The sequence below is a fragment of the Mobula hypostoma genome, chromosome 3 (genome assembly GCF_963921235.1).
Source record: "Mobula hypostoma chromosome 3, sMobHyp1.1, whole genome shotgun sequence".
NCBI lineage: Eukaryota > Metazoa > Chordata > Chondrichthyes > Myliobatiformes > Myliobatidae > Mobula > Mobula hypostoma.
In genome coordinates, this window is record NC_086099.1 from 18,320,550 (window position 1) to 18,333,486 (window position 12,937).

At 37.3% G+C, this 12,937-nt stretch overlaps 1 protein-coding gene across 3 annotated transcripts in view; it reads left to right on the forward strand.

Annotated features, from left to right (window-relative positions):
• The window catches only part of rai14 (retinoic acid induced 14), a 257,024-nt gene that overhangs the window by 210,695 nt on the left and 33,392 nt on the right, over positions 1-12,937 (forward strand). For all 3 annotated transcript variants that reach the window (XM_063042727.1, XM_063042726.1, XM_063042728.1), the window contains 3 exons: positions 202-309; positions 1,324-1,390; positions 4,218-4,336. In XM_063042727.1, the coding sequence (XP_062898797.1) occupies positions 202-309; positions 1,324-1,390; positions 4,218-4,336 (294 nt within the window). The remainder of the gene's footprint in view (positions 1-201; positions 310-1,323; positions 1,391-4,217; positions 4,337-12,937) is intronic.

Sequence of the window (12,937 nt, forward strand, 5' to 3'; positions counted from 1 at the left end):
TAATGCATTTATTGTGATTGGGACCAAACAATAAATTAATTTTCACAGCACTTGGAAAATGAAGCATGGAATAATTGTGGATGTTCATTAGAAATAAGTGATTGTATTCCTTGCAAGTTCCGAAATGTCATTTAATGACACAGAAATACAAAATTTTGTTCTGAGATTGTCTTTGTTTGCTTTCATACCATTGTGGCATAGGAAGAAGAGAAAAATGATGAAATGAGAAAACTTCAAGCAGAAAAGGCAAATCTGTTGCAGGTGATACACAACCTAAATCAACAACTGCGGGACAAAAACTTGCAAGAGGTAATTGTGTTTTAATAACATTAAAAATAGAAGTAGATGTAACTTCTGGAAAGATGGTGGTGCACTTAGCTTCTACTGGCTAAACAAAGGGATTATTGTTTTTTTGATGTATTTTTTACAATCGCAAGACACTGCAAGATATTAAGAACTTGCAGGTCTACCCCATCAGTGAGTTGCTGAAGGAGCTGGACATAGTGCAGATCGTCCTGCTGCTTGCATCAGGCACGGGAGGAGTCAGTGTGTGAAGGAGGCGTGCAGTCTCACAGTGAGTGTGATCGCCTTAGTTGTTTTTCTTGTGATTGCAAGACTCTGTTGACATTGTTTATGTGGAGTACTAAAAATCTGATTCATTGGCGGACGACGGGGAGCTGCATGGCTTCGTTCGTAGCAAGGACTAGGCCTCAAGCTGTGGCGTTACCTGTTTACAGCCATTCAGGAAAGAGGCATTGGAGTCAGTGTACTCCACCAGAGTGCCAGAGGCGGTGTGGAGCAGCGTCGAAGCTGGAGTTCGTGCTGTTCCCAAGTGTTCCTTTGGCAAAAGAAAATGCCGTATTATATTCAATAAAAGTTAATTTCTTGTTTCTCCAAATTCCTACGTGATACAAGTAGTCTGAAATCATATTTGTGTTCAGCTTCAAGAGGTCTATCATAAACAAAAAAAAATTCTGAGGAAGCAACACTTTAGGAAAATTTGTCATCCAGTGTAACATGGACATGGATGTAATCCATGGGACATGTGTTCTTCAGCTTAAGTTTGTTGTAACAGCTGATGTGGGCAAGCCTCTGAACAATGCAGTTAGTGTGCTGGTTGTATGATTAAGTTATTGAAATAAGCATATAGCAAGAAGCTAGTGTGTTTGCTTTGTGGTCAATGAGCATGAGTTGATTAGATGTTACAATCTCCACATTCACTTTCTGTGGCTTTCCTGCTGCTTCCTGAATATGACCGAAGTGTTGTTGGGCCTTGCAACTGATTTTCATTTACATTAGTGCTTTTTTCCTTCTTCATTTTAGGCACAGCAGAATGACCTCACAAGAAAAGTACGTCAGAATAGTGAAGAGATGCCGGTGGAATCAAAAGGTGAAATGAGTTTATTGACCTATTTGTGGTTAGTCCTGATTACTTGTGTGTGCTGTGTCATTCCCAACTCACTTCCATTGTAGAAACAGGCCAAATAGCACAACTGTTCAATTTCCAGTCAACAAATCCTATATTATAAATTCAGTATGAAATATGTTACTGGTTTAAGAAGTTGAGCTGGACTCTCTTAATTTTGGCAAACATTCGATGATTTTATGTCAAAAATTTAAAACTAGGAGTTATTGGAGGTAACATTGGCATGTAAGTCCCTGAAACTATTCCTCCAAGCTGTGTGTCAAACTCTGAAACCTCATCAACCCACATTAATTAAGCTCTTTTTTTTTTAAAGGGGTTTATTTTTTTTTCAAATGAACTAGGAGATTGATCCACCTAGTATTTCATTTAAATATTGTGTGTGGAGGGACTCAAGAACATGATGATGGGGAAGGAAATAAAGATATTGGAATCTTGCCATTTTTCAATTTTAAATTGGTATTTGCAGAACAGAATGTAAGACAGGCATACAAATGTTTCTGCCTTATAAATTGACTTGAATTCTACTGTATCATTCAGCCCATTGTACTTTTGTGAGCTCAGGGTTGCCAACTATTCTCTTCCCTGGCATTTCCTGATATCTTTCTAACTTTTCAAATGATTTTCCAGGCCCCTGTTAAAACATATGATAAATTCTGCTTTGACTTCTGCTTGTGTATGATTTTCATATTCTGATAATTCTCTCCTTTTTTAAAAAAAAACAGCTAATTATTATATTTTTATATCCTCTACACATTAGCTCAGTGGGCTTTGAAAATAATTGCATTTTCTCAAAACGATTTAGAATTCATAAAAAAAGGTGGCATGGTAGTGCAGTGGTTAGCACAACGCTTTACAGTACAGTTGACCTGGATTCAATTCCCACCAATACCTGTAAGGAATTTGTAAGTTCTCTCTGTGACCACGTGGGTTTCCTCCGGGAGCTCCACTTTCCTCCCCCACTCCAAAGACATGCTGGTTGGTAGGTTAATTGGTCATTGTGAATTGTCCTGTGATTAGGCTGGGATTAAGTCGGGGGATAGATGGGTGGTGCAACTTGAAGAGCTAGAAAGACCTACTTCACGCTGTATCTCAATCAAAGAGGAAAAAAAAATAAGGACCTCAATTAGATCTTTGGTTGGCCTTGTTCAATTGTAGGCAAAGTATTTGGTATCTTTAATATTTCATCATAAAATGGTGCCTCATTCCTAACCCTATAATTAATTTGCCAATCAGCTGTCCAGCTCTTGGCTCCATCCCTCCCCCTCCTGTCTTCTCCTATCATTTCGGATCTCCCCCTCGCCCTCCCACCTTCAGATCTCTTCTAGCTCTTCTTTCAGTTAGTCCTGACGAAGGGTCTCAGCCCGAAACGTCGACTGTACCTCTTCCTAGAGATGCTACCTGGCCTGCTGCGTTCACCAGCAACTTTGAGTTGTGTTGCTGTCACACTGTTTGGTGGGTCTGGATTTCATTCAAGGGTGGCAATGGAAATGGATGCAACTGTGTCCAGAAAGGTGGTGGATAAATATCTGCAAAGAAATAAACTGCAAGAATGTGGAAAGATGGCAAGGGAGTGGGATTTACTAGACTGCACTTCTATAGTGTTTGTACAGCTCAAAGCACCAAATCATCTCTCCATATTGTAACTGTACAGTGATCATGTTATTTCAGCAGTTGATGAGACTGCGACTGATTCCTGACCTAACTTAATATCATTTCCTTTCCCCAACCCCAAATATCCCTTATTAATAAAAATGCGTTCATTCATTCTTCAAAGGTGATCATGGTCATTCCATGATCATGATTGTCCTTGAAAATTTTTTTTCTGCAGAAGTGGTTTGCCATTGCCTTCTGAGCAATGTCTTTACAAGACGCGTGACCCCAACCATTATCAATACTCTGCAGAGATTGCATGGTGTCAGTGGCCACATAACCAGGACCAGCTGCTCATATGACCATCCACCACCTGCTCCCATGGTTTCACATGACCGTGATCACAGCGGCTAAGCAGGTGCTACACCTTGCCCAAGGGTGACCTGCAGGCTAGCAGAGAGAAGGAGTGCCTTGCACCTCCTTTGATAGAGACGTATCTCCACCCCACCACCCTAATAGAGATCCATCAGTCTCCAATTTAAAATTAGCTTGACTTTCAATGGGAATTGTGGGCTTAAGTCTTACTCAAAAGACTTTGAGCATAAAATTCCAGACAGACATTCCACTACAGTACTGATGGGTTGTTGCATTATCATGGTCACTATCTTTTCAGGTAAGCCATTAAACTGCTCCTTTTACCCCTTCAGGTAGATGAAGGTAGGACTTCTATGAAGAAGGGCTAAGTTACATCTGGTGTCCTACAAATATTTATCCGTCAACCTTGTTACAAATTCATTATTGTCACATGGCTGTTTATTGGAGCCTGCTGTTCATGAGCTGGCAGTCTTCACTGCATCTAAAAGATGATTAGGGATAGACAATACATGCTGGCTTACAAATAAATACTGACTATATTTGGATATGTTTTCATTTATTTTAATCTAAGTTAATTCAATTTAAAAGCATCTAATCTACTTTTGTGGGCGATGTCTTCATATGGTTGCTCGATTTTGGTTTTGCTGTTCTTGGCTTCTCTGTGCTTCCAATATAGAACACAGAAATTTGCATTAAAATACTTGAAACTATAATTACTAACTGAATTTTGGCTTTTTAGTTTTAAATATTTAATTTGATTAACTTTAAAATGTTTTTTAAGAAATGATTCTCACATATGTGTATTTTCTGATCTAATTGCCTGTAGGGAGTGAAACTGAAGGAACATTAACATCTAGTGTAGAAGGACATGACCAGATCATGGCATTGCAGTCACAAATTGCTTCTCTAGCAGTGCAAAACAAAGAGCTATGGGACATTCTACAGGTATTTTGGATGTTTCTCCTGTAGATATTCACCACTGTATTTCTCATATTTTAAAATATGATGCATCTTAAATTTATTAAGCAAGTATATAAAATGCCTTTTTTGTAGAGTCAATACATGATGAAGTGATCTGTGTGATGTTCTAATATTACAGGATGAGGAGATACATTTTAGGATGCACTGGGGCACGTTAGTGATGTAACCTGGGGTCACTGGGTGTTTCGGGTCTTGCAGCGTCAGACGCCCTCACCCAGGTGATCCAGCCGATTTTGATCAGGCCCCGGCTTTGGTCCCAGCAGCATGGGGCCATGCGTCACACCCCTTGATTCATAGTAATCTGGGGGCTCACTCAGCAGCCGTTGAGATGGTCCTGACAGCTCTTTTCTTTGTAGCCCCCTTACTGCCAAGGAGGGAGTAGGTTCTGTAGAGCAAGCAGCCAGCAAAACTTCATAATTTGTGTATTGCACTGCAATGCACACACCTCCCTTAGTCCTGTTTATGACCAAAAGAAGAATATTGTGGTAAATAGAGGCTAAAGAGCATGAGAGTTCAGTGGAGACTTGCAAACCGGGTTCTGGGGAGGTATGATCCATGTAAGGTGAGATTAAGTAAACTGGAACTATATTTTCTAGAATTTAGAAGAAAGAAAAGAGATCTCATCAAAGCATACTAAATTCTTAAAGGGCTGGACAGGCAGATGCAGAGCTGTTGTTTCCTATGGCTATGCAGACTAGGAAAAGAGATAGAGTTTAAGTTTCAGATGGGGAGAAACTTGTTTGCTGCAGTATATAGTGAACCTTTAAAATTCTCTCCTTGAAGTCTGTGGAGACTCGGTCTTTGTGTTCATTCAAAACGTATCTCGATTGATTTCTGGTATGCTCAGGGGAATTCGGAATATTCATATAGTGCTCTACAGCCACCTGAGGAACAACCAATAGACAGTCCCTTAGGGGGACTTCCGGTAGAGCTCATGGAGTGAAGTCGTGTTCTTGACTCGCTCCATTACCTCTGAGTTTTTTTTTCTTATGATCAGCTATATTTTAACTAACCATTAAGGCATCGACTTTTACAATACTTTGAAACAAATTGGACTCTTCGATAATCGGTTGTTTTTAAGGTCTGCTATGTCTAAGAATGGAAAAAATGGGAAAGACGGCAAACCTCCGGTTAGACCGAAAGGTACCGATCTTCCTCCGACTGAACCACCGGTGACTTTGAAAGCTATATCAGATCTAATTCAAAGGGAAATCTCAACCTCTATTACGGAACTGATTCATTCGGAAATTTCAATTAATTTCCAGAAAATTGCCGACTCAATCGATAAGATACAATTATCAATTACGGAACATCAGTCGGCTATATCTAATCTTCAAAAATCCATGCAACAAAATGAACTTAAGATGGGGAAAATTGAAGAAACAATTACTATAATGAAGAAAAAACTTGACTTTCTGACCTTTAAAAACTCTGACTTAGAATCCAGAATGCGACGGCAGAATCTTCCAATGATTGGTGTACGTGAAGCTGTGGAATCTGACAACCCTATGAAGTTTTTTTCTCAACTTTTAAAAGATGCATTTCCTACTGTATTTCCTGACCAACCACCGTTATTGGATCGGGCTCACAGAATTCCATCATACTCGTCTAAGTCAGATAAACCTCGACATGTCATCTTACGTTTTCATTACTTTCAAGACAAGGAGAAACTGTTTCGATTCGTTCGATCTAAAGGTTACATTGATTTTTCAGATTTTAATTTCTGGTTCGTGGAGGATTTCAGTAAACCAATTCGAGATCAACGGGTTCGTTACAGATCTGTGATGCCGGAACCCTACAAGATGGATTTAAAACCAGCGCTGCTTTACCCAGCACGTCTAAGGATTCGTACGTTGGATGGAGCCCTGGGTTTTTTTGAATCTCCATCGGATGCCCAGAATTATCCGGATCAATTTTCACCTTCAACATCTTAATCGTAATTTTTAACTATCTCCGTTTGATCGGAGGTTGTGAATCTGTCGGCCTTAATTTTTTTTTGCCTTATATGGGCAGAAAAGTTTATTTTGGATTAATTAATATGGCTGCTAAACTTTCTTTCTATCTGCGTCATTCCTTTCTTTTTCCCAGGGGATTCTGGGTGGTTATTCCCTCAACGTCATTCCACGTATTTCCTTTGAGGCCTTAAATTTTGTAGTTTTTAAATCTACTTTTTTTTGTAGGTTTTCATAGCTAGTTTATGTTAATATTTTCATTTCTTTTTTTGTTTATTCATAGGGTCTGGGGTTTGTTGCGTTTTTATATTTTCTGGCTTTTTATTTGTTATATTAAGTGTTCGTTTTAATTGATTTACTTTTTTTATTCTTTTACTGTTTTATAACTAGCTGATCTTTTTTATATTTACACTTTTTTTTAGGGAGTGTCTATCGGAAGTCATGGGGGTAGTTTTAGTGCTTGCTTCTTTCTGGCTGGTCTGTTTTAGATTTAGCCTTGGGGTCATGGGGTGGGGGGTGGGGGGAGGGGTTTCACGTTTTAGTTTCTTTCTTCTTGGGCTATGTACACTATTGAAGTATTGGTTGCGTTCTCCTTCCCGGTATCTCTTATTTGTTCTGTTCCCTTTCCGGGTTCGTGGGTTGAGCCTATCATCAATCCTCTTTTTTGCGGGTTAACTTTAGGGTTTATGGAGTCTAATAATAGATGGTTAATAGTCTAATAATAGGATGGTTAAGATCATTAGTATTCCAGGAGACAAAATTAATAATATTGTCTCCTGGAATACTAATGGTCTTAACCATCCTATTAAAAGGAAAAAAGTTTTTAAAGTGTTCCGGAGACTTAAAGCACAAATTCTATTTTTACAAGAGACCCATGTGCAGAGGGGGGACAGACTACGTTTTTTTTTAAATTCTGGAAGGGACAACAGTTTCATTCGAACTCTAACGCTAATATTCGAGGTGTCTCTATTTTTATAGACTCCTCAGTTACTTTTATACAACATGATATTATCTCTGATCCGAATGGTAGATTTCTACTGGTTAGTGGTCTACTATTTAATAAAAAGGTAGTTTTGGTTAATGTTTATGCTCCCAATATGGACTATCCGGAATTTTATAAATCATTATTCAATCAGTTCCCAAATTTGAATGAGTTTTCATTGATCTGGGGCGGAGATCTTAATACCCATTTATCTCCAGCTTTGGACCGTTCGGCTCCTCTACGGACCTTACTAATAAATCTGCAACTTTGATTAATTCATTCCTCTCTGATTCTGGGTCGACGGACATTTGGCGTTTTTTGCATCCTCAGGAAAAAGATTTTTCTTTTTTTTCACATGTTCACCATTCCTATTCAAGAATTGATTATTTTTTTATTGATTCTCGTCTTATTCCCTCAGTGATTAAATGTGATTATGATTCTATAACCATTTCGGATCATGCTCCACTTAAGCTTTCTATTAAAATTCAGGCCAATACACAAAATAATAGACAATGGCGTTTTAATTCACTGTTGCTTCAGGATTCGGACTTTGTTAAATTTATGAATGAACAGATTGATCTTTTTTTTACAATCAACTATACAGAGGATATTTCTGTGAACATTCTTTGGGATACTTTTAAAGCTTATATTCGTGGTCAGATTATCTCGTATTCTGCTGCTTTGAGGAAGAAGCTGAAGCAGGAGGAGTTGGTAATTGTGGACAAGATTAAGGAAATTGATAAGAAATATGTTACAACTCCCTTTGAGGAGTTATATAAACAAAGAACGGAACTTCAAATGGAACACAGTTTATTACTTTCGTCCTCGATTGTAAACCAATTAAAGAAAACAAGAAGTGAATTTTATGTACACAGTGACAAAATTGGTAAATTGTTGGCTAACCAATTGAAGTCTAACTATGCTAAATCTCAAATTAATCAGATTTATAATCAAAATGATCAACTGATACTTGATCATGCGGGGATTAATCAAACCTTCTTTGATTTTTATTCTTAATGCAATATCAAATAATAAGGGACTAAGAGGACAGCCTTGTCGAGTACCTCGAAAAAGAGGGAAAAAAGGTGAACTTAAAGAGTTAGTACGGACCGAGGCCACAGGAGAATAATATAAGAGTTTAATCCAGGATATAAATTTCGAGCTAAAATTAAACCTTTCAAGCACCTTAAATAAATAAGGCCATTCTACTCTATCAAAAGCTTTCTCGGCATCTAAAGAGATAACACACTCAGGAACATTTTGTGAGGGAGTATAAACGATATTTAACAGTGTACGAATATTATAAAAAGAGTAACGACCTTTAATAAAACCCGTTTGGTCTTCCGAAATAATAGAGGGAAGTACTTTTTCTAATCTATTTGCTAATAACTTAGAAAAAACTTTAGAATCAACATTTAATAAAGATATTGGTCTATAAGATGCACATTGAGCAGGATCTTTATCCTTCTTTAATATTAAAGAGATTGACGCTCTATTAAAAGATTCAGGAAGTTTACCAAGTTTCAATGAAGCCTCAAAAACCCTACAGAGCCAAGGGATTAATGAAGGAGCAAAACATTTATAAAATTCTACGGTAAACCCATCAGGGCCAGGAGCTTTCCCCAAGTTCATAGAGAAAATAACATTCTTAATCTCATCCATGGTAATAGGAGTATCTAACATAGAAGCCATATCCTGTGAAATCTCAGGGAAGTCTAAATTATCTAAAAAATCATTCATATATTTAGAATCTCGAGGAGACTCTGATTGATATAAGGAAGAGTAAAAATCACAGAAGGTTTGATTAATCCCCACATGATCAAGTATTAGTCGATCATTTTGGTTATAAATCTGATTAATTTGAGATTTTGCATAATTAGACTTCAATTGATTAGCCAACAGTTTACCAATTTTGTCACTGTGTACATAAAATTCACTTCTTGTTTTCTTTAATTGGTTTACAATCGAGGACGAGAGTAATAAACTGTGTTCCATTTGAAGTTCAGTTCTTTGTTTATATACTCCTCAGAAGGAGCTATAACATATTTCTTATCAATTTCCTTAATCTTGTCCACAATTACCAACTCCTCCTGCTTCTGCTTCTTCCTCAAAGCAGCAGAATACGAGATAATCTGACCACGAATATAAGCTTTAAAAGTATCCCAAAGAGTGTTAACAGAAATATCCTCTGTATGGTTAATTGTAAAAAAAAGATCAATCTGTTCATTCATAAAGTTAACAAAGTCCGAGTCCTGAAGCAACAGCGAATTAAAACGCCATTGTCTATTATTTTGTATATTGGCCAGAATTTTAATAGAAAACTTAAGTGGAGCATGATCCGAAATGGTTATAGAATCATAATCACATTTAATCACTGAGGGAATAAGACGAAAATCAATAAAGAAATAATCAATCCTTGAATAGGAATGATGAACATGTGAAAAAAAAGAAAAATCTTTTTCCTGAGGATGCAAAAAGCGCCAAATGTCCGTCGACCCAGAATCAGAAAGAAATGAATTAATCAAAGTTGCAGATTTATTAGGTAAGGTCCGTAAAGGAGCCGAACGGTCCAAAGCTGGAGACAAACAGGTATTAAGATCTCCGCCCCAGATCAATGAAAACTCATTCAAATTCAGAAACTGATTAAATAATGATTTATAAAATTCCGGACAATCCATATTAGGAGCATAAACATTAACCAAAACTACTTTTTTATTAAATAGTAAACCACTAACCAATAGAAATCTACCATTCGGATCAGAAATGATATCATGCTGTATAAAAGTAACTGAGGAGTCTATAAAAATAGAGACGCCTCGAATCTTAGCATTGGAGTTCGAATGAAACTGTTGTCCCTTCCAGAATTTAAAAAAACGTAGTCTGTCCCCCCTCCGCACATGGGTCTCTTGTAAGAATAAAATTTGTGCTTTAAGTCTCCGGAACACTTTAAACACTTTTTTCCTTTTAATAGGATGATTAAGACCATTAGTATTCCAGGAGACAAAATTAATAATAGACTCCATAAACCCTAAAGTCAACCCACAACAAGGAGGATTGACGATAGGCTCGACCCACGAACCCGGAGAGGGAACAGAACATACAAGAGATACCGGGAAGAAGAACGCAACCAATACTTCAATAATGTATATAGCCCAAGAAGAAAGAAACTAAAGTGTGAAGCCCCTCCCACCACCCCCCCACCCCATGACCCCAAAGCTAAATCTAACGCAGACCAGCCCGAAAGAAGCAAGCACTAAAACTACCCCCATGACTTCCGGTATACGCTCCCTAAAAAAAAGTGTAAATATAAAAAAGATCAGCTGATTATAAAACAGTAAAAGAATAAAAAAAAGATAACTCAATTAAAATAAACACATAACAAAATAAAAGCCAGAAAATATATAAAAATACCGCAATAAACCCCAGACCCATGAATAAACAGAACAACAAAAAAAAATAAGATTATTAACATAAACTAGTTATAAAAACCTACAAAACAAGATAGATTTAAAAAAAAACTACAAAATTTAAGGCCACAAAGGAAATACGAAAAATGACAATAAGGAAGTAACCACCCAGAATCCCCTGGGAAAAAGAAAGAAATGACGCAGTTAAAAAGAAAGTTTAGCAACCATATTAAGTAATCAAAAATAAACTTTTCTGCCCAAATAGGGCAAAAAAAAAATTAAGACCAACAAATTCACAGCCTCCGATCAGCGGAGATAGTTAAAAAATTACAATTAAGATGTTGAAGGTGAAAATTGATCCAGATAACTCTGGGCATCCGATGGAGAGTCAAAAAAACGGAGGGCTCCATCCAACGTACGAATTCTTAGACGTGCAGGGTAAAGAAGCGCTGGTCTTAAATCCATCTTGTAGAGTTCCGACATCACAGATCTGTAACGAACCCGTTGATCCCGGATTGGTTTACTGAAATCTTCCACGAATCGGAACTTAAGATCCAAAAAATCAATGAAACCCTTAGATCGAACGAATCGAAACAGTTTCTCCTTGTCTTGAAAGTAATGAAACAGTAAAATAACATGCCGAGGTTTATCTGACCTAGGTGAATATGATGGAACTCTGTGAACACGATCCAATAACGGTGGTTGGTCAGGAAATACAGTAGGAAATGCATCTTTTAAGAGTTGAGAAAAATACTTCATAGGGTTATCAGATTCAACAGCTTCACGCACCCCGATCATTCGTAGATTCTGCCGTCGCATTCTAGATTCTAAGTCAGAGTTTTTAAAGGTCAGAAAGTCAAGTTTCTTCTTCATTACATTAATTGTTTCTTCGATTTTCCCCATCTTAAGCTCACTTTGTTGCGTGGATCTTTGAAGATCAGATATAGCCGACTGATGTTCCGTAATAGATGTTTGTATCTTATCGATTGAATCGGCAATTTTCTGGAAATTAATTGAAATTTCCGCACGAATCAGCTCCGTAACAGGGGTTGAAATTTCCCTTTGAATTAACTCCGATATAGCTTTCAAAGTCACCGGTGGTTCAGTCGGAGGGAAATCAATACCTTTCGGTTTAACCGGAGGTTTGCCATCCTTCCCGTTTTTCCCATTCTTAGACATAGCAGACCTTAAACGCATCCAGTTATCGAAGAGCCTAATTTGTTTCAAAGTATTGTAAAAGTTGATGCCTTAATGGTTAATTAAAATATAGCTGATCAGAAGAAAAAAAACTCAGAGGTAATGGAGCGAGTCAAGAACGCGACTTTCCTGAGATTTCACAGGATATGTCTTCTATGCTAGGTACTCCCATTACCACTGATGAGATTAAGAGTGTTATTTCCTCTATGAACCTGGGGAAAGCTCCTGGCCCTGATGGGTTTACTGCAGAATTTTATAAATGTTTTGCACCTTCATTAATCCCTTGGTTCTGTAGGGTTTTCAAGGCTCCATTAAAACTTGGTAAACTTCCCGAATCTTTGAGCGTCAATCTCTCTAATATTAAAGAAGGATAAAGATCCTGCTCAATGTGCATCTTATAGACCAATATCTTTATTAAATGTTGATTCTAAAATTTTTTCTAAGTTATTAGCAAACAGATTAGAAAAAGTACTTCCTTTTATTATTTCGGAAGACCAAACGGGTTTTATTAAAGGTCGTTACTCTTTTTATAACATTCGCACACTGTTAAATATTGTTTATACCCCCTCACAAAATGTTCCTGAGTGTGTTATCTCTTTAGATGCTGAGAAAGCTTTTGATAGAGTAGAATGGCCTTACTTATTTAAGGTGCTTGAAATATTTAATTTTAGCTCGAAATTTATATCCTGGATCAAATTGTTATATCATTCTCCTGTGGCCTCAGTCCGTACTAACTCTTTAAGCTCACCTTTTTTCCCTCTTTCTCGAGGTACTCGACAAGGTTGACCTCTTAGTCCTTTATTATTTGATATTGCATTCGAACCTCCTGCAATTGCCATTCGAGAATCTCCAAATATTACTGGGATAACTCGGGGCTTAAAGTCCCATAAAATATCACTCTATGCTGATGACTTACTTTTATATATTTCTAATCCTCAAAAATCCATCCCTGCTGTTTTAGAGTTATAAGCACAATTTGGTCTTTTTTCAGGTTATAAATTAAATCTTAGTAAGAGTGAACTTTTCC